Source organism: Chiloscyllium plagiosum, unplaced genomic scaffold, assembly GCF_037043375.1.
Source record: "Chiloscyllium plagiosum isolate Xiang-an unplaced genomic scaffold, Cpla_swu_hap1 HiC_scaffold_23, whole genome shotgun sequence".
Classification (NCBI taxonomy): Eukaryota; Metazoa; Chordata; class Chondrichthyes; order Orectolobiformes; family Hemiscylliidae; genus Chiloscyllium; species Chiloscyllium plagiosum.
In genome coordinates this window covers 5055833-5078658 of record NW_028270161.1, presented here as the reverse complement: position 1 = coordinate 5078658, position 22826 = coordinate 5055833, and the positions used below count along the sequence as shown (strand labels likewise).

General features: G+C 44.1%; 1 protein-coding gene across 6 annotated transcripts in view; it reads right to left on the bottom strand.

The window, feature by feature from the left end:
* frmd4a (FERM domain containing 4A) overlaps positions 1-22826 on the bottom strand; it is a 765730-nt gene that overhangs the window by 210665 nt on the left and 532239 nt on the right. For all 6 annotated transcript variants that reach the window (XM_043714187.2, XM_043714188.2, XM_043714186.2 and 3 more), the window contains one exon: positions 5891-5983. In XM_043714187.2, the coding sequence (XP_043570122.1) occupies positions 5891-5983 (93 nt within the window). The remainder of the gene's footprint in view (positions 1-5890; positions 5984-22826) is intronic.

Sequence of the window (22826 nt, the reverse complement as noted above, 5' to 3'; positions counted from 1 at the left end):
AGAGTCACCAGACCAAAACGTGAACTCTGCTTCTCTCTCCACAGATGCTGCCAGACCTGCTGAGTTTCTCCGGCACTTTATGTTTCTGTTTTAGATCTCCAAGATCCACAGTTCCTTGTTTTATTTTTGTACACAAAACAGAATATTTGTTCATTTGGTCATAGTTCTGTTTGTGGGAGCTGCCTATGTGCAAATTGGCTGCTCTGTTTCAATATGACAACAATGACTGTACTGCAATAGCACTTTAAACTCTTTTGAGGTGGTTGATGGTTGGGAAAAATGCTACATAACTGCAATTTTATAAAAGCTAATATTGTTATGAAAACAATTACGAATGTTATTATTCTGTTGTTTGTCAAGTAATCTAAAGACCACAAAATCTGGCATTTCTCATTGGTCTTCACAATTAATTGCTAGAATAAGCTACAGGAAATCTTAATATTGAAATAAATCAAAAGCTTTAATCTGATGAGACTGTTTCCCCCAATTACTGTGGATTTCATACCAGAAGCATCTTAGAGTCATAGAGATGTACAGCACGGAAACAGACCCTTCGGACCAACCTATCCATGCCGACCAGATATCCCAACCCAATCTAATCCCATTTGCCAGAACCCGGCCCATATCCCTCTAAACCCTTCCTATTCACATACCCCTCCAGATACCTTTTAAATGTTGTAATTGTACCAGCCTCCACCACTTCCTCTGGCAGCTCACTCCATACATGCACCACCCTCTGAGTGAAAACGTTGCCCCTTAGGTCCCTTTTATATCTTTCCCCTCTCAACCTAAAGCTATGCCCTCTAGTTCTGGACTCCCCCACCCCAGGGCAAGCCCTTGTCTATTTAGCATATCCATGCCCCTCATGATTTTATAAACCTCCATAGGGTCACCCCTCAGCGTGGGGTGAGTTCCCAAACAATATTCCAGCTGCCACGGAATGGGTGCCAGAGCAAGTGGCAAGGGAACACCATGAGCTAGAGTACAGGAATGCATCAGACTGGAGTATGACAGTAAACCAGGTGAAAGAAAAGGGAGGAACAATCCAAACGAGGCGACCAAGGTAGCATCCCTCTCCCTCTCAAATGGCAGACGCTCCATTCTGCTGTCTGAGGGCTTTCTTGGTCAGATGAAGAAAAGCAAGGGTAACCTTGCATGTGAACAAGCAACAGAGCCCAGGAACTGTGCGTACTGCACTATTTCTCAAGTCAATTCTGAGATATAGTTTATGCTTCATCTCTGTAATCTCCTCCCACCTTCAAACCCCCTGAGATCTCTGCACTCCTCCGATTCCAATCTCTTCAATAACCTCGCTTTTGTCACTGGTGGCCAAGCCTTCAGCCGTCTGGATCTGAAGCTGTCGCTGTCCCTCCCCAAACCCTTTTGCCTCTCGGACTCTCCTCCCCCCTTTAAGGTGCTCCATCTCAGGACAAAGCAGCCTGTTTCGTGAGCACCAGATCCACAAACCTGCTAGTCATCATTGTGACTTGGATACATCTCGCTGTTCCTTCACTGGGTCAAAACCCTGGAATTCCCTCCCTGAGGGGATTGTGGGTCAACTTACAGCACATGGACTGCAGTGCTTCAGCACCAGAGCTTATGCACAAAATGTCGACTCTCCTGCTCCTCGGATGCTGCCTGAGCGGCTGTGCTTTTCCAGCACCACACTCTTCGACTCTGAGCTCCAGCACCTGTAGTCCTCACTTTCTCCTCGTGTTTCACCCCCACCTTCTCAAGGGCAACTAGGCACAAGCAATAAATGCTGACCCAGCCATCAATGTCCATGTCCCGTGGGTTAATAACAAAATGTGTGGCTTTGTGACCAGCTTTTCTTGATAATGTCACTACAGGGCGGCTTGGGAGGTCTGACTCAGTTAAAGGTTTTGTATACATGCAAGTCATCATTGTTATTGCTAAAGATCAATGCCAAACTTGACAAGCTCCTTCTCTGTGGAAGGTTTTCCATCCTCAAAATTGCAGCGGCACCCAGATTGTTATCATCATTCTAAAGCCTCCAGCAGCCAGACTGAAGAAACAGCTATAAATATTTGGATACAAGTGTAAATCCTCAGTATTGAAGCAAGCATTATAACATTCAAGACTAACGCTCCAGCAGGAATATAAATCAAGGATCTGGGCTAATTTCAGAAACTACAAATACAAGTCAGATGTGTTATTTCTCATCTTCTTAAATAACCAGTGAAGGCAGCATTTGCTTCTTTTTGGGTGCAATCCACTGTTTATATACGCTACACAATCACAAACAGAGTTTAGAATACACTAACAGGAGGCAGACAAGCTAAAGGTTCTTGTCAAATGGCAGGATTAATTAATTCATGCAGGCGAGATGTTTTTTGAAGCTTTACAGCACAAAGCCATGATTCTCTTCTGCCCCTGTTCGTGAGGTCTACATTGACCCTGACTGGGATTAAAGGGACTGTGATTGAGATGTTTGGTAAAACAAACCAAATCTAGCAATGTCATGCATTTCAAAGTCAGAAGTCACATGACACCAGGTTATAGTCCAACAGGCTTATTTGAAATCACAAGCTTTCAGAGCGCTGCCCCTTCATCAGGAGAAGTCTTGCGGTTTCAAATAAACCTGTTGGACTATAACCTGGTGTCGTGTGAGCTCTGACCTTGTCCACTCCAGTCCAGCACTGGCACCTCCACTGCATTTCATTGCTAAGACAATTGGGATTACCTCTGGTTTCGATAGGTCATGCCAGATTTGAAAGTGAGGGCTGGTTCCTTTGATCTAAAGCAGTTTCCAAGGCTGAATGAAAACTGACTGAGCAGACACATGGTGCTAGGTGCCTGGTCCCAGATAGATCTGAACTTGCCCTCCCACAGTGGGAAACAGAAGTCAGGACTGTTTCCTGTTCCTGAATCCTATTGTGGGGTGTATCAGTTATCTTTAAAGGGTGTGCGCACCTTTCGATTGTGCGGAGTCAGGTTCACTGTCCCATTAACGACCTTGGGTGAATCCTCAAAACCGGATGGACAAGTTGGAGCCTTGCAGCTTGAGAGGCTGTTAATGAAGCTGTAGGTCATGGGGACTTGGTGATCTAATGGTATAATCATTCCTCCAGAGGCTAATATCATAAGACCATTGACATAGGAGAAGAAATAAGGCCATTCAGCCCATCAGGTCTGCTCCACCATTCAATCATGGCTCATAAGTTTCTCACCCCATTCTCCCGCTTTCTCCCTTTGGTCCCCTTGACAATCAGGAACCTATCTCTCTCCTCCTTAAATATACTCAACGTCCTGGCCTCGACAGCCTTCTGTGGCAGTGAATTCCATCAATTCCCCACTCTCTGGCTGATGAAGATTTTCCTTATCTCCATTCTAAAGGGCCTTCCCTTTACTCGAAGGCTGTGCCCTCGGGTCCTAGTCTCACCTGCCGATGGAAACATCTTGCCAACATCCACTCTGTCCAGGCCATTCAGTTTTTTGTAAGTTTCAATTAGATTCCCCCTCATCTTCTAAACACCATCGAGTACAGACCCAGAGTCCCCAAACGTTCCTCGTATGTTAAGCTGTTCATTCCTGGGACCATTCTCGTGAATCTTCTCTGAACACGTTCCAGGGCCAGTACATCCTTCCTGAGATATGGGGCCCAAAACTGTGCACACACTCCAAATCTTATCTGATCAGAGCCTTACAGAGCCTCACACGTACATGCCTGTGCACATGGGTTCAAATCCCAGCAGGGCAGCTAATGAAATTGAAATCCAATTAATAAATATGAATGAAAGAAAGCTAACCTAATAGAGACCATGAAACCATTTCTGGCTGTTGTTACAAAATGCACTGGGTTCACTCTTGTCATGATGTGTCACGCTCCCCTGGTTTGTGACTCTAGACCAAACGTGGTTGAGTTGGAAAGAGTTGAACGAAGCACTCAGTTGTATTCAACTGCTATGGTGTTTGATTTAAGATGTGATGCTGGACAGATGACCCAACATTAGAAATAGCACTAACAGCACATAATGCCCTATCCACCCTGCAAAGTCCTCTTTACAACCAACAGGGAGAGTGGAGGTAGCTCACCAACTTCTCCAGGGAAACTGGCGATGGGCAATAAGTGCTGCTCCAGCCAGTGATGGCAGCATCTTGGAATTGAAGGGAAAGGGAAGGTAAGTTAGGGAGATGTGATCCGGTGAGTTGCTGCTCTGATCCCTGTCCTTGGGCTTCTTAGTTAGTTCATGAAGAGAGATAAAACAAACCACTCGCCTCACCCCTGAAACTCTTAGAAGGTTAGAAGGTGATTATATTGCAGTTTTCAACCTATTACAGGGAAAATAAATAGGTTTGACTTCATCTATTTTTAGAGAATAGTTTGGTGGTAATGTTCAATTCTGTCCTGCTGAATGAGTGTGTGTGTTTGGGGATTGTAAAGGGGTGTAGATAAAGTTGCATAGTACTTCTTTTTCTCTGTCTCTTGTTAAAGTTTAGCATATTCAAAAAAATAAGTTATCTTCTGTGACTGACGAAACTTGTGAATTTCTTTTGTCCTGAATAGCAGTCTGCCAGTCATAGTGGTCTAATTGAGATTTTATATATTTTTGGAACAGCAGGGCCTAATTATTGGTGTAGCCTTCCAGTTGAGTTGTAACAATTCAAAAGTAATTTGGACATGGAGTAAGGACCCAGGTGCTGGATTCCTGATACCACATTGAAAACCTGACCCATTAACGCCCTTCCTCTCTCCACAGGCGCTGCCTGGATTGCTGACTATTTCCAGCAATGCCTGGTTTCGTTTGGTTCATTCCCCATGCATTTCCAATTAAACTGAACTGCGCAGAATTCTCAATGTATGTGGTCAGAGAGCTAGGGTTCCAGCCAGAAATAGGAATTGGACAAACTGCCCCTTTAATGTCACCAGGCAATGTCATGCAACTGTAACCTGTTCATCTTCAAAGGACACACGGTGACCACTTAAACAAAGGTAGTAACTGGGTTAGGCAAGAAAATCAACCATATAGTTTGGTTAGTCTTGCATTTAAGTGGTTTTATTTGAACTGACAAATCCCTTTAGGTGATGCTAATACAGATTTGTTATAGAAGTACACAGCATCTGAACAATAAAGTGAAGGTACATTTGTAGCCAATATCATGAACAAAGTCTCATAAACTGAATTTAGTCACTTCCAGACATATTTCCTCAGCACTTTTAGACAATGGGACAAGATATGGATAAGTTGATGCCCACATTTTTTGTTTGTTTATGGGATATGGGTATCACTGGCCGGTCAGCATTTATTGTCCATTCCTAATTACTAAGAGGGCAGTTAAGGATCAGTTACATGGCTGTGGATCTGGAGTCACATGTAAGCCAAAAAGGTAAGGATGGCAGATTTCCTTCCCCAAAGGACATTAGTAAACCAGATGACGTTTTACGATGGTGAATATAAGGTCACCATTAGGCTGGTTTTTATACTGAATTCATTCTTCACCCTTGGTGGGAATCGAACCCATGCCCCAGAACTTTACCCTGTGGAGCTAGATTATAGTCTAATGACAGTCCTAATATCACTCCCTCATCCTCCGAGGCACAGAAAGAGGCCATTGGCCCACTGTATTGTCCATCTGCTGCCTGGTTTCCTCACCCTTTCTCTGTTCCCCTGCATCCCAATAACTCCTTCCCTAATTCCCCTCTGAGAGAAAATAAATCTTCTGTTTAATGATCTGACCCACCCCCCCACCAACAAGCTGGGTTTGAGGAATGCAAACAAGCATGACCTCTGAACCGAGCGTGATGCTTCCTGAAGGGAACAGTCAGTGGATCATAACGAATCGAACAAGAGATATTCACAATTTCTGCTCCGCGTGTGCCACACAGCCTGGTCAGTCATAATCACAGAGAAAATCTGAGGGAACTTACTTCACACAGAAGTACAGCACAACTGGTCCTGACTTTTTCGGGAAGTCATGCTCTAACACTCTGCGATCCAACTGTAGCCAGCTGAAGTGAGCCCTGGAGGGAGAAGGGGAGACAGTATTAGTATATTTAGGAACCAAACCAGCAATATCTTAGACCCGAGAAACAGAACATCACAGCAGCCAGAAAGCATTTAGCGTGCTAGATTTACAATCCGGGAGGAACATTCTGGAGAACATATCCCTCATCCAAATGTCATTGGGTTTGATTTCCATGTTTTTCCTGATGTGGGGGCAATTGTTTGGTGATATTTGTAACTGAGATTTAATTGCCTTGTGCGTGGTGGGACTACAGGTGGGGGAGTGGGGGCATTGAGATAATGGGGAGATGTGCTGGGTCCCCACTCTCTCCTACCAGTGCCACCTGAGTGACAAATGGTTTCATGCTGTAATGGGGCAAAAGGTTGGGGCAGCTGGCTAGCATTTTTTAAAACCCTTATAAAGGGCCAATATCTGGGGTTGCCTATATTTTCCCAGCAATGTGGTAATCCTCTGCTAACCGTGGAGGCTGCGACACAGGGTGGGGTGTGAGTAGGAAAGGCAGATCCCACCAGTCTTCACCCAATGGGCCAATCTAACCTGGGCAATGCAGAATTTTAAATATCATAAACCTCTCCAAGGTCTCCTATCTCCCTCCGCAGTGTCTGCCTCTCCCAATGGGGATACTGAAGCTGTCCTCAGATGGGCCAGGTAGCACTGGGAGCTGCCCACCATCCTGACTGGGAGAGTGAGCTCGGAGCTGGACCAATAGGAGGCCTCCTGGGTATAATGGCTGAGCAAGGCTCGCTGTCATTAAGAGGAGACCCATAACCCTGACCTGGTCCTGATGCCAAGGTGCCACAGCTGGTGGGAAAACATAGCCTGTTAACTCAGCAATTTTATCATCAGAAATGAAACATTTCAAAACAGAGAATTAAAACAAATGATAAAACTAAATGATGCAGGATTCCCCTAATTATGTAAACTCCATTTTCATTTCTTGAGGAGGTCTCTCACTCCCTACAAACACCCCCACCCATTCCAGATAAAATACTGATTGGGAAATCTCCCTGACACTAATATGATGCCAGTTCATTGGCAGGGACTGAATGGGAAATACGTTACCAGGAAGTCCGAGAGACTTGAGCACGGTAAAGGATTATTCTTTTATTTGCGTTTGTTTGTCATGACTCCTGGTTCTGGAGTCCCTGGTCATCGGGAACATTGATGAGATCACCATCCACCTTCTAAATGCCAGTGAATCCAGTCCTAACCAATCCAGTCTCTCTCCATATGTCAATCTTGCTTTTGCTACCAAAGTGGATATCCTCATTATTAAGTTATCCATGTAATTGCTCACTCATTCAACTTGTCTGATACACAAAATCAATATGCATTTTCTAGACCTGAGGGTATTTGCTTCCCATATTCTAACTGACACTAAATTCCTTTCCCCCCCAACATCCTTGTGCTAGCTGACCTACAATGGCTCCTAGTTAAGCAATACCTCCATTCTAAAGTTCGCATTCTCAGCTTCAAACCCCTCGATGGCCTCACTCCTCTCCATCCCAGTCGTCTCCCTCAGCTCCACAACACTTAAGACTGTCTGTCGTCTGACCTCATTAGGATCCTCAGTTTTACTGACCCCACCATTAGCGGCTTTCCTTTCAGTCACCCAGCCTGGTTCTGTTTCCTCCAATGGTCAGGGTCCTAGGGAAGGACAAACAAAAGCGATACTCTGACACTCTCCCTGAAGCCTGGTGGCAGTGATATTAATGGTCAGGTGGAGGTTGTTACTTTCCTACAAAATGGCAACAGCTTGTACATCGAGCTGTGTGATGCGTTGAGTCGAAATGCCTTAATGATGATGTTGAGGTGCTGGTGTTGGACTGGGGTGAACAAAGTTAAAAATTACTATAACCTGGTGTTGGGTGATTTTTGACTTTGCCTTTTAATGACGAGGCAGACAAGAAAAGACAATGAAGCAAAGCCTGGTCTCTGGTCCCACTGCCTGGTGTCCTGAAAGATCTGTCGGCTGTTTTAGACAAATAGTGATCCTTGGGAGAAACACGTGAACCTCAGCCCTCATCCTCCCTGAATCCAGAGACAGTTGACAAAGCTCTGGAACTCCTCCTAAACCTATCCCCCTCATAACCCGTCTTTGGGAACAAAAGCAGAAAGTCCTGGAGAAGCTCAGCAAATCTGGCAGCATTCGTGGAGAGAAAACAAAGTTAACGTTTTGGGTCCAGTGACCCTTCTTCCGAACCCCTCTGTAGGGGGTGCTTCTAAATCTCCTTCTTTCCTCAAGTTTTTAGTTACCTGATTTAACGTATCCCTAAATGGCTCGATTTCATTGTTTTATGGTGTTCCTGTGCAGTGCTTTGGAAAGTTTTCCTACATTAAAATGGTTATATAAATGTACGTTGTTGAAAAGCATAGCAAAGAAAGTTGGGCAGATCAAATAAGAAAGAAGAGGTGTTGACACTGAATGTCACAGTTTAAGGCCCAGGAAGGGAGTTGCAATAAATAAAGAGATTCTGATTCAGCACACAGTCCATATCTTATTAAAATTCCTGTGTTCACTCACTATTAAGAATGTCGCTGTCAGTTTTTGCTCATGCTTTTATGTCAGCATTTAAAATTAAAAGTGCCCCTGCAAACATATATTATGCAAATTCCCAATGTAAACAATTGCCAGTCACACTTTCTTAAAGAACCAACTGAATCACTGAAGATGCTTTTTTGAAAACTCGTCCCTAGGTTCATAGCTCCTTGAAAGTGGAGTCGCAGGTAGATAGGATAGTGAAGGAGGCGTTTGGTATGCTTTCCTTTATTGGTCAGAGTATTGAGTACAGGAGTTGGGAGGGCATGTTGCGGCTGTACAGGACATTGGTTAGGCCACTTTTGGAATATTATGTGCAATTCTGATCTTCCTTTCAGAAGGATGTTGTGAAACTTGAAAGGGTTCAGAAAAGATTTACAAGGATGTTTCCAGGGTTGGAGGATCTGAGCTACAGGGAGGGACTGGATAGGCTGGGACTGTTGTCCCTAGAGCGTCTTTTGCTGGAGTGTTGGAGCCCAGAGCTAGAGGGCATAGGTTTAAAGTGAGATGGGAAAGATTTAAAAGGGACCTAAGGGGCAACCTTTTCATGCAGAGGGTGGTATGTGTATGGAATGAGCTGCCAGAGGAAGTGGTGGAGGCTAGTACAATTACAACATTTAAAAGGCATCTGGATGGAGATATGAATAAGAAGGGTTTTGAGGGATATGGGCCAAGTACTGGCAAATGGGACTAGATTAATTTAGGATATCTAGTTGGCATGGATTAGTTAGACTGAAGGATCAATTTCTGTGCTGTACAGCTTTGTGACTATTTTATATCAGGAACAGTGCTCAGAATCAGATTCTAACTAAAATATATGATTTAAAAAATAATTTCACAATAATATCATCACATTTATCGCTGAAGTTCTTGCATGGAATGTGGATGTCGCTGAAGCTGTGTCTCATCCCTCGTTGCCCTCAGCCTGGATTAGGTTTCCTTGGATTGGTGATGTCATTTCCTACAGTGATGTCATTTCATTTGTTTTTCTCAGGGGGTGGTAAATAGGATCCAGGTCAATGTGTTTGCTCATAGAGTTCCAGTTGGAATGCCATGCTTCTAGGAATTCTCGTGCGTGTCTCTGTTTGGCTTGTCCTAGGATGGATGTGTTGTCCCATTCGAAGTGGTGTCCTTCCTCATCTGTATGTGAGGATACTAGTGAGAGAGGGTCATGTTGTTTTGTGGCTAGTTGGTGTTCATGTATCCTGGTGGCTAGTTTTCTGCCTGTTTGTCCAATGTAGTGTTTGTTACAGTCCTTGCACAGTATTTTGTAAAAGACATTAGTTTTGCTTGTTGTCTGTATAGGGTCTTTCAAGTTCATTAGCTGCTGTTTTAGTGTGTTGGTGGGGTTGAGGCCCAATGAACAGAGTCCGCAGATTTCTCAGCAACAAATCCAAACAATCAGACAAAACACATCCAGAAACCCTAGCCATTCTCTCCTACATCAAAGACATCTCGGAAATGACTGCCAGACTACTCAGACCCCTTGGCATCATGGTAGCCCACAAACCCATCTTTACCGTTTCAAGAGATCCAGCACTTCCTCCTCTGTAATCTGGACATTTTGCAAGATGTCACCATCTATTTCCCTACAGTCTATATCTTCCATATCCTTTTCCACACTAAATACTCATTTAGTATCTCCCCCATTTTCTGCAGCTCCACATAAAGGCCGCCTTGCTGATCTTTGAGGGGCCCTATTCTCTCCCTAGTTACCCTTTTGTCCTTCATATATTTGTAAAAACCCTTTGAATTCTCCTTTATTCTATCTGCCAAAGCTATCTCACTTTGCCCTCCTGATTTTCCTCTTAAGTATACTCCTACTTCCTTTATACTCTTCTAAGGATTCACTCGATCTATCCTGTCTATACCTGACAAATGCTTCCTTCTTTTTCTTAACCAAGCCCTCGATTTCTTTAGTCATCCAGCATTCCCTATACCTACCAGCCTTTCCTTCCCCCCCTAACAGGAATATACTTTCTCTGGATTCTTGTTATCTCATTTCTGAAGGCTTCCCATTTTCCAGCCGTCCCTTTACCTGCAAACATCTGCCCCCCAATCAGCTTTCGAAAGTTCTTGCCTAATACCGTCAAAATTGGCCTTTCTCCAATTTAGAACTTCAACTTTTAGATCTGATCTATCCTTTTCCATCACTATTTTAAATCTAATAGAATTATGGTTGCTGGCCCCAAAGTGCTCCCTCACTGACACCTCAGTCACCTGCCCTGCCTTAGTTCCCAAGAGTAGGTCAAGTTTTGCACCTTCTCTAGTAGGTACATCCACATATTGAATCAGAAAATTGTCTTGTACGCACTTAAGAAATTCCTCTCCATCTAAACCCTTTACACTATGGCAGTCCCAGTTGATGTTTGGAAAGTTAAAATCCCCTACCATAACCACTCTATTATTCTTACAGATAGCTGAGATCTCCTTACAAGTTTGTTTCTCAATTTCCCTCTGACTATTAGGGGGTCTATAATACAATCCCAATAAGGTGATCATCCCTTTCTTATTTCTCAGTTCCACCCAAATAACTTCCCTGGATAGTATCTGTTGCATTTCTCCAGCATTGACACCCAGAATCCTGTTTTCTATGCCCAACTAGAAAACCATCCACTCGACATGTGACTGATATGCATCGATGTGAGGTCTTTACGCAGTTGTGAAATGAAGTGACTTTGGGAATAAATATACCTGAGATTTTCACAGACTGACAAGATTTCATGAGGATCTCAGTCACTGACCATATCAGGCAGATGAGTAACTTATTTCCAATTGGTTTGACTCTGATAGCAATGACCTCCCGTGGCCCATCAAAAAGCCAGGAGCCAACTGAGGAAGCCATGACGTGGAGGTGATGGTGTTGGACTGGGGTGGACAAAGTCAGACATCACACAACACTCGGTTATAATCCATCAGGATTATGTGAAATCACAAGCTTTTGGAGTGCGCTGCACCTGATGAAGGGGCTACGCTCCAAAAACTTGTGATTACAAATAACTATAACCTGGTGTCATGTAACTTCTGACTTTGTCCAAATGAGGAAGGAGAAACCTGCAGGTTGGCCTGGTCATCATTACTTTAATTAGCGTTACATTTGATTAACTGGAACTAATATAACCTGTGCGGCACGGTGGCTCAGTGGTTAGCACTGCTGCCTCACAGCACCAGGGACCTGGATTCGATTTCTGTCTCAGGTGACTGTCTTGTGTGGAGTTTGCACATTCTCCCCATGTCTGTGTGGGTTTCCTCCCACAATCCAAAGATGTGCAGGTTCGGTGAATTGGCCATGAACATTGCCCACAGTGTTCAGAGATTTGTAGGTTAGGTGCATTAGTCAGGGGTAAAGAGAGAGTAATAGGGTAGGGAAATGGGTCTGGGTGGGTTACTCTTCGGAGGGTCGGTGTAGACTTGTTGGGCCGAATAGCCTGTTTCCACACTGTAGGGATTCTGGGCGGTACGGTGGATCAGTGGTTAGCATTGCTGCCTCACAGCACCAGGGTCCCAGGTTCAATTCAACCTTCAGGCGTTTGTTTCTTCTGAATGTGTGAGACTCTCTCTCTGGTCACGTTATGTCATGGTGGGATTGTTGTGATCAGAATGAAGAGAAGGATCAGGTACAGGATCCACATTGACTGGAGGAGGGACTGCATCCACTATCACTGGCTGCTTGTGATCAAGTGACCCAGAGTAAAACAGGAATTAAACACAGTTTCTTCTGGGTGGCATGGTGGCTCAATGGTTAGCACTGCTGCCTCACAGCGCCAGAGTCCCAGGTTCAATTCCACCCTTAGGCGTGTGGCATTTGCACAGCCTCCCCGTAGCCTTCCTTTGGGTGTCCTGGTTTCCTCCCACAGTCCAAAGATATGCAGGTCAGGGTTGATGGGCTATGCTAAATTGTCCCATAGTGCCCACGGATGTGCAGGTTAGGGTGGGTTGGCCATACTAAATTGCCCTGTAGTGTCCAGGGATGTGCAGGTTAGGGTGGATCAATCATAGTAAAAATATAATGGAGGGGGATTAGGTGGGTGAAATGCTGTTTGAAGGGTTGGTGTTTACGTGATGGGCCAAATGGTCTCCTGGAGGGATTCTATGATTCTAATTTAAGCACATTCACTGTGGTGGGATTTGAACCCACATTGCCAGAGAATTAATCTGTCCCTCTGGATGAGTTATGAAGGCAGTGACATTGGCACCATCACTCCATACCGATGAGAGTTTAGACTTCAAGCCTAACCTTAATTGGAAGGAACTTCGACCTTGTGACCAGAGGATATGTTACAACCACAATCACCAGCATTCCACGGGCAGATCCACAGGGAGCAGGCTGAGTGTTACCAAAAGATTTTCCAGGAAACTAAAGATTAAACTGTCAACACTTTACAGAAGGCATGCCAGGAATGTGTTTAAATCCAAATAACAAACACTGTTTTCTATTTTGAATTGTTAAGACAGAATGAACCTGTGATCAGCATTGTTTTTCTCTTTAAAATAGAGGATGGAAATGTAATTGAAAATTCTCTTTCCTGAACACTGTTGAGATTTCTGTGATTTTTGACATTAAGAACATCACTCAGTGTACGACAAATGCTTCAGAATTTTCATTCAGTCATTGTTGTTTGGAGATATTTCTGCTCATTAAATTCCGAATAGCAATCTCACTAATGTGGCACTGGATTATTCCCTCTTGGTGCGTATTAGGAGTGTGTGTCAGGAAATAACACCCAAGAAGTCTGTGATTTTCTGTTCATTCACTTTAAGAAGCAGAAAATAAAGCCTCAGAGTTACCACGGCAACACTGCAGGGGAAGTGCTGGTAATTACAAAGGAATATGACATACTGCTTCATTGAGGAAAGGCACAAGTTTCTCTGCCACATCCACTTAGCGATGCTCGTTTCAGGACAAGAGCAGAGCCACGCTGTTGGAGTGCAGCATTCCTGCCACTGCGACACTCTGGATGAAATGCTAAATACAAGTTTGTTTTAATGCTCAAGACCAATGTCATTCTCTTAGACAGGATGATGCAGTCCTTGCTGCACTGACTAACACTCCCTACTTAACCAACATTCACTCGAAAAAAACAACTGGCCATTCAGCTGATTGCAATTTGCACAGCGTTGCTGTAGGTGAAATAACTATTGGGTTTTTGTACTTAGAAACCAAACCCTTCAGTTAGCATCAAACCATTCTGAAATAATTCCAAGTAAAACCCATAGATGCACTATTGAAAGTTGTGAACTACCTTTGGATAGAACCACAAGTCTCTAATGTAATAGTTGTAATCTTTCCAGCTCCCTGTCTATTTTTTTAACAAAGTATTTCAGAGAGTCATAGAGTTGTAGAGATGTACAGCATGGAAACAGACCTTCGGTCCAATCCATCCATGCCGACCAGATATCCCAACCCAATCTAGTTCCACCTGCCAGCACCCGGCCCATATCCCTCCAAACCCTTCCTATTCATATACCCATCCAAATGCCTCTTAAATGTTGCAATTGTACCAGCCTCCACCACTTCTTCTGGCAGCTCATTCCATACACGTACCACCCTCTGCGTGAAAAAGTTGCCCCTTAGGTCTCTTTTATATCTTTCCCCTCTCACCCTAAACCTATGCCCTCTAGTTCTGGACTCCCCGATCCCAGCGAAAAGACTTCGTCTATGTATCCTATCCATGTCCCTCATAATTTTGTTAACGTCTACAAGGTCACCCCTCAGCCTCTGACGCTCTAGGGAAAACAGCCCCAGCCTGTTCAGCCTCTCCCTGTAGCTCAAATCCTCCAACCCTGGCAACATCCTTGTAAATCTTTTCTGAACCCTTTCAAGTTTCAAAACATCTTTCTGATAGGAAGGACACCAGAATTGCACGCAATATTCCAACAGTGGCCTAACCAATGTCCTGTACAGCCGCAACATGACCTCCCAACTCCTGTACTCAATACACTGACCAATAAAGGAAAGTATACCAAACGCTGCCTTCACTATCCTATCTACCTACGACTCCACTTTCAAGGAGCTCTGAACCTGCACTCCAAGGTCTCTTTCTTCAGCAACACTCCCTAGGACCTTACCATTAAGTGTATAAGTCCTGCTAAGATTTGCTTTCCCAAAATGCAGCACCTTGCATTTATCTGAATTAAACTCCATCTGCCACTTCTCAGCCCATTGGCCCATCTGGTCCAGATCCTGTTGTAATCCGAGGTAACCTTCTTCGCTGTCCACTACACCTTCAATTTTGGTGTCATCTGCAAACTTACTAATTGTACCTCTTATGCTCGCATCCAAATCACTTATGTAAATGACAAAAGTAGAGGATCCAGCGCCGATCCTTGTGGCACTCCACTGGTCACAGGCCTCCAGTCTGAAAAACAACCCTCCACCACCACCTTCTGTCTTTTACCTTTGAGCCAGTTCTGTATCCAAATGGCTAGTTCCCCCTGTATTCCATGAGATCTAACCTTGCTAATCAGTCTCCCATGGGGAACCTTGTCAAACGCCTTACTGAAGTCCATATAGATCACATCTACTGCTCTGCCCTCATCAATCTTCTTTGTTAACTTCTTCAAAAAACTCAAGCAAGTTTGTGAGACATGATTTCCCAAGACAAAGCCATGTTGACTTTCCAAATACATGTATATCCTGTCCCTCAGGATTCCCTCCAACAACTTGCCCATCACTGAGGTCAGGCTCACCGGTCTATAGTTCCCTGTCTTGTCTTTACCGCCCTTCTTAAACAGTGGCACCATATTTGCCAACCTCCAGTCTTCCGGCACCTCACCTGTGACTATCAATGATACAAATATCTCAGCAAGAGGCCCAGCAATCACTTCTCTAGCTTCCCACAGAGTTCTCGGGTACACCTGATCAGGTCCTGGGGATTTATCCACCTTTAATCGTTTCAAGACATCTAGCACTTCCTCTTCTGTAATCTGGACATTTTGCAAGATGTCACCATCTATTTCCCTACAGTCTATATCTTCCATATTCTTTTCTACAGTAAATACTGATGCAAAATATTCATTTAGTATCTCCTCCATTTTCTGTGGCTCTTCACAAAGGCCGCCTTGCTGATCTTTGAGGAGGTCTATTCTCTCCATAGTTACCCTTTTGTCCTTAATATATTTGTAATAACCCTTTGGATTCTCCTTAATTCTATCTGCCAAAGCTATCTCACTTTGTCCTCCTGATTTCCCTCTTAAGTAGACTCCTACTTCATTTATACTCTTCTAAGGATTCACTCGATCTATCCTGTCTATATCTGACATATGCTTCCTTCTTTTCCTTAACCAAACCCTCAATTTCTTTAGTCATCCAGCATTCCCTATACCTATCAGCCTACCCTTTCACCCTGACAGGAATACACTTTCTCTGGATTCTTGTTATCTCATTTCTGAAGGCTTCCCATTTTCCAGCCGTCCCTTTACCTGCGAACATCTGCCCCCCAATCAGCTTTCGAAAGTTCTTGCCTAATACCTTCAAAATTGGCCTTTCTCCAATTTAGAACTTCAACTTTTAGATCTGGTCTATCTTTTTCCATCACTATTTTAAAATGGATAGAATTATGGTCACTGGCCCCAAAGTGCTCCTCCACTGACACCTCAGTCACCTGCCCTGCCTTATTTCCCAAGAGTAGGTCAAGTTCTGCACCTTCTCTAGTAGGTACATCCACTTACTGAATCAGAAACCGTTTCAAGACATCTTGCACTTCCTCTTCTGTAATCTGGATATTTTGCAAGATGTCACCATCTATTTCCCTACAGAAATTCCTCTCCATCTAAACCTTTAACACTATGCCAGTCCCAGTCGATTAAGTTCAAATCCCCTACCATAACTGAAACTGGAGAAGAAGGGCCTGAAGAAGGGCATTCCTGAAGAAGGGCCTGTGCCCGAAACGTCGAATCTCCTGTTCCCTGGATGCTGCCTGACCTGCTGTGCTGTTCCAGCAATAAAGTTTCAACTTTGATCTCCAGCATCTGCAGACTCACTTTCTCCCCTACCATAACTACCCTATTATCCTTACAGATAGCTGAGATCTCCTTACAAGTTTGTTTCTCAATTTCCCTCTGACTATTAGGGGGTCTATAATACAATCCCAATAAGGTAATCATCCCTTTCTTATTTCTCAGTTCCACCCAAATAACTTCCTGGGATGTATTTCCGGGAATATTCTCCCTCAGCACAGCTGTAATACTATCCCTTATCAAAAACACCACTCCCTCTCCTCTCTTGCCTCCCTTTCTATCGTTCCTGTAGCATCTGTGTCCTGGAGCATTAAGCTGCCAGTCCTGCCCATCCCTGAGCCATGTTTCTGTAATTGCTATGATATCCCAGTCCCATGTTCCTAACCATGCCCTGAGTTCATCTGCCTTCCCTGTTAGGCCCCTTGCATTGAAATAAATGCAGTTTAATTTATTAGTCCTACCTTGTCCCTGCCTGCCCTGACTGTTTGACTCACTTCTGTTCTCAGCTGTACCTGTCTCAGATTGATCTCTTTCCTCACTATCTCCCTGGGTCCCAACCCCCACCTTACCAGTTTAAATCCTCCCAAGCATTTCTAGCAAATTTCCCTGCCAGTATATTAGTCCCCTTCCAATTTAGGTGCAATCCGTCCTTCTTGTACAGGTCACTGCTACCCCAAAAGAGATTGCAATGATCCAAAAATGTGAATCCTTCTCCCATATACCAGCTCCTCAGCCACGCATTCATCTGCTGTATCCTCCTATTCCTGCCCTCACTAGCTCGAAGCACTGGGAGTAATCCAGATATTACTACCCTTGAGGACCTCCTTTTTAAATTTCTGCCTAACTCTCTGTGATCTCTCTTCAGAGTGTCAACCTTTTCCCTTCCTATATCGTTGGTTCCAATGTGTACAATGACTCTTGCTGGCTCCTCTCCCCCATGAGAACATTCTGCACCCTCTCTGAGACATCCTTGATCCTGGCACCAGGGAAACAACACACCATTCTGATTTTTCTCTGCTGGCCACAGAAACGTCTGTCTGTACCTCGGACTACAGAGTCCCCTAACACAATTGATCTCTTGGAAGCTGACGTACCCCTCATTGCATTACAGCCAGACTCAATACCAGAAACTTGGCTGTTCGTGCTACGTTCCTCTGAGAATCCATCACTTCCTACATTTTCCAAAAAGCATTCCTGTTTGAAATGAGTATATCCACAAAAGACTCCTGCTCTAGGTGCCGACCTCTCTTACCCTTCCTGGAGTTAACCAATCCATGTGACTGTATCTGAGACTTTCCCCCCTTCCTATAACTGCCATCCATCACATACTGTTGCTGTTGCAAATTCCTCATCGCTTCTATCTGTCTCTCCAACTGATCCACTCAATCTGATAAGATTCGCATCCAACAGCATTTATGGCAGATATAATCCGCAGTAACCATTAAATTCTCTATAAACTCCCAAAGGCAATATAGTGTATTATATTCAAAGTCATTGACAATATAGACCACTCCCAAGTTGAGAAATATTCATCAATTAAAAAGGTGAGGCGCTACAATGAGATAAACTACTATGAGACTGGCTGGACCACAACTAGAATATTGTGTGCAGTTCTGGTCACCACATTATAGGAAGGATGTGGTTGCATTAGAGAGGGTGCAGAGGAGATTTACCAGGATGGTGACTGAGCTGGAGGGTCTGAGCTATGGGGAAAGATTGGACAGGCTTGGGTTGGTGTCTGTTGGGAGGCTGGAGCTCTCTGCTTGAAAGGGTGGGAGAGTCACAAGCTCCTATAACATCTAAGTAATGTTTAGATAGTGTGTCACCATGGCATCCTGGACTGTGCACCGACAGCTAGGAAATGGGATGAGAGTGGCTGCTGCAGTCACAATGAGCCAAATGGCTTCCTTCTGTACTATCAATGTCTGTGAGTCCATGAGAGAAGGAGTCTAGTCATCTCTGTAAGCCATTGCTGTTAATGACTTTTAGCTGAACTTTCACATCCTCGTAATAAAACGATAGGAAATTAATCTGGCTCTTTAGGTAAATTAATGCATTTGCTAACCCACAGAACGACAGGCTACATTTTCAGTTTGCTTCACAGGTCAGATCATTGGATAATCCATTGTGTCCTTCCTTCTACTCCAAACAGCATGTAATAATATTAAGATAAGCACGTAAGTTAGCTCGCTGAGCCTGAAGATTTGTTTACAGGTGAAGACGCCCTATTTTACCCCCTCCATCATCCCACTCATTCTACAGCCCAATGTCAAAGTGATTCTGTATCTCCACTTCCTTCACCAATAGCCAATAGCAGAGAATGTAGATCATACTTTTGGGAGTTCCCTTCATAAACTTTACCCTGACCCCAGTCACTCTTTCTTCCCCCTCTTTAAAAACCTTGAAACCACTCTCTTTGATTTAACCTTAAATCTAAACCTCCCCTCTCCTACTTCTGTATTTACTCGCATGACAGCTGTCTGTGAAATCTCTTGGGACTTTGTTCTTTGCATGAACACACTGCTCAGTGCAAGTTATTGTTTACTCCAGAGTTTCCAACACCGAACAGTCCGTTGGAATTTCATTCACATTGTGTGAAGAACTACCCGATCTCAGTGCTTCACCTCTCTGTCTTTTCTCTGATCGTTGCTCTGAACTCATCTCAAGTTCAAAATCTCATGGCTGAAGCCAGGTAACGTGTCAAACACAGAGATACACAAACTAGGAGCAGGAGTAGGCTATTCAGCCCTTCGAACCTGCTCCACCATTCAAATGATCATGGCTGATCAGCCAACTCAGTCCCCAGTTCCTGCTATCTCCCCATACCTTCTGATCCCCTTAGCCCTAAGAAATATATCTATTCTCTTTCTTGAAAATACTTCACCTCAACCCCTCTCTGTGGTAGAGAATTCCACAGAATCCCCACTCTCTGGGTGAAGAAATTTCTCCTCGTCTCAGTCCTACCCTTAAAATGTGAACCATTGCTCTGGACGCCATGGTCTTTAGGAACATTCTTCCTGGATTTATCCTGTCTGCTCCTGTTAGAATTTTATATGTTCTATGAGATTCCCCCAGTAATTCTTCTAAACTGCTGCCAATGTATATGATTCAGTCTCTCATCATACATCAGTGCTGCCATCCCAGGAATCAGTCTGACACACCTCCATCACCAGAATATCGTGATAAAGGAGACCAAGACGGAGTTGTCATCTCATTATGACCCTGTACATTTACATCTAGACATTCCTGTACTCAATATGAAAGCTAACGTACCATTTGCCTTGGTGCAGCAGATGATGAAGAAGGACACTGATTTAATGCAGCATTTTAATTCATTGTCTTTTCCCTCATTCTCTCTCTCTTCCTCACTCTTTGTCTCCCTCACTGTCCTCTGCATCAAGTCACAGTTGCACTCTCCCTCCTTCTCCCCACTCACTCACAGTCTCCCTCTTTCTATCTCTCTCTCCTTCAATCTCTCCCTTTCTCAGTCACACTCCCTTCTTCACTCACACCCTCTTACTCTCTCAATAACCCTCACTCTCTCCCTTTCAGTGTTGCCTCACTCACTCTTTCATACAGTTACAGCAACATAGAGATGTACAACACAGAAACAGACCCTTCGGTCCAACTTGTTTATGCTGACTACATAACCGAAATTTATCTTGCCCCATTTGCCAGCGTTTGGCCCATATCCCTCTGAACCCTTCCTATTCATATACCTATCCAGGTGCCTTTTAAATATTGTAATTGTACCAGCGTCTTCACCACCCTCTGTGTGAAAATGTTGCCCCGTAGATCTCTTTTATATCTTTCCCCTCTCACCCTAAACCTATACCCTCTAGTTCTGGACTCCCCTACCCCAGGGAAAAGACCTGTCTATTTACCCTATCCATACCCCTCATGATTTTATAAACCTCTATAAGGTTACACCTCAGACTCTTATGCTCCAGGGAAAACAGCCCCAGCCTGTTCAGCCTCTCCCTCCAAGCCTGGCAACATCCTTTTCCGAACCCTTCCAGATTTCACAACATCCTATAACAGGGAGACCAGAATTGAATGCAGTTTTCCAAAAATGGCCTAATCAATGTCCTATACAGCCGCAACAAGACCTCCCAACTCCTCCACTGAATGCATTAACCACTAAAGACAAGGGTACTAAATGGCTTCTTCACTACCCTGTCTACCTGCCACTCCACTTTTAAGGCACGCTGAACCTGCACCCCAAGGTCTCTTTGTTTGGCAACACTCCCCAGGACCTGACCATTAAGTGTAGGATTTTATTATTGGATTTTTGAGTGCACTAATTATAAGCGGGAAACTGCCCTGATTTGCCTGATATGCCTGCCCTGATTTGCCTTTTCAAAACACTCACGTTTATCTAAATTAACTTTTCACTGTACACAGGACAGAGATATATTAACATACAAGAAAAAATGTTGCCCAGTCCATCATCAAGAATTCTCCTTTCCATTCTCTCTCTCTTCTCCTTCCTCAACCTCCCAAACTCTCTCCCTCACAAACGCTGTCTCTCTCCCTTCTCTCTCTCTCTCTCTCTCCATCACTTTTATCCTGTTCTCTCTCCACCCCTGTTTCTTTGGTCATCTCACCCACGACCCCTTTCTCCACTCTCTCAGCCCTTTCATCTTGTTTTCATTTTGCAAAATTCATTTGTTCAGATATTAATATTCAAAGAGCTGAATTTCAGAAGAATTTGTTTTAATACCTGTGCTTGGTATAGATGTTGGGGTGCTCATGCCAGCACATTCACCTACACCTTACAGTGCGATTATTCCCAATAACTTATTATGTGTGGTTTCCCGCTTATAATTAGTGCACTCAAAAATCCAATAATAAAATCCTACCTTTATTTGATAAGGTCCAACTAATATTACAATCAGAATGTCAGGAAGCAAAGACAATCCTGCTATAAATTCAAAGTGAGTGTGAGAGTGGTTTCTTAAATTCATTATCTAAAGCTGTTTTTACTTATTCTCTACCTCACTCTGGGGTTACAACTGTGACAGGAGGAGCATGCTGATAATTAAGTCCCACTATTCCACTGATCACACAATAAATGTAAATTTGTTGACCCAATTACCAAAACAGCCAGATGCTCCTGGCTAGTATTGCTGTCAAATACATAAGGTGCACCCGGAATCCTTAATAAACTCAAAATAATTTGTTTTAAAACCTATTCTTAAAAGGAATTGGAAATCACACCCAAGCTATGATTCAGAATTAAAACTCTATCCCCTTAATTGTACACACAGACACATACACAAAACGATACATCGCTGCAGGAATGACAATTTTCAAAATAAAAATGCAAAACAGAAAAACCACTCTGAGAGCACAGAAGTGTGCAAACAGAGGAAATAATGTGATGGCTTTCCCCTGGTAACAAAACCAAAACCAAAGTGCTGAAAGCTGTAATAGTTCAGCCCTTATTCCTGAACAGCAGTAGGCCATTCAGCCCCTCAAGCCTGCTCTGCCATCCAATAGGATCCTGGCTGATCCAACATTCCTCAACGTCCACTTTCCTGCCCTTTCCCCGTAACCTTTCATCCCCCAGCTGATCAAGAGCCTATCAATCTCAGCCTTAGCTATACACAGGGACTCTGCCCCTACAGCTCTCGAGGGCAGGTACTTCCAGATTCTGAACCCTCAGGGAAGAAATTCCTCCTTTTCTCTGTTATAAATTTGCATCCCGTAAGGAGGTTGCTAGGCAGCCATTGGCTCTTAACATCTTGAAAACTTTGCTTTGCTGTTTCACTAAAGGTCACATGATTTCCAGAATAACGACAAAGTGGGATACAGTGTATATTAAACTGCTGACTTTTGGTTTCTAAGAAACCACCTGGCATAATCTGTTAAAATCCAGCCAATGTCCAAGTCGTCCAAAATCTTCTCGGGTATAAACATGTGTTCCCAACAATGTCTCTTGCGTGCCTTCAACAAGTGACCTTTCTCAGAAGGCTGAAAGCCAGCCCTGATAGGGTTAATTGTTGCTCCCAGGTCTCCCCATTCTGCTGCTGCAGCCTGGAGAGCTGTGGTGGTGGGATGAGGCCAATAAGTGGGCATTAATTCCCAACCCAAAGCCTCAGTACACCCCTGGCGAGAAAGGCCTGTCCAAAATAGAGGCTTATACAATCAGGAGGGGCATGGATAGGGTGGATACTCAGAGTCTTTTCTCCCAGCGCAGGGGAGTCCAGAACTAGAGGACAAAGGTTTAGGGTGAGAGGGGAAAGCACCAAGACATGGCTTGGCTGGTGGTGAGAAGGGCTCTGCCTGTGAGATCCTTTATGCACGCCCGGACTCTCAGCCGCACTGCACACTGCCC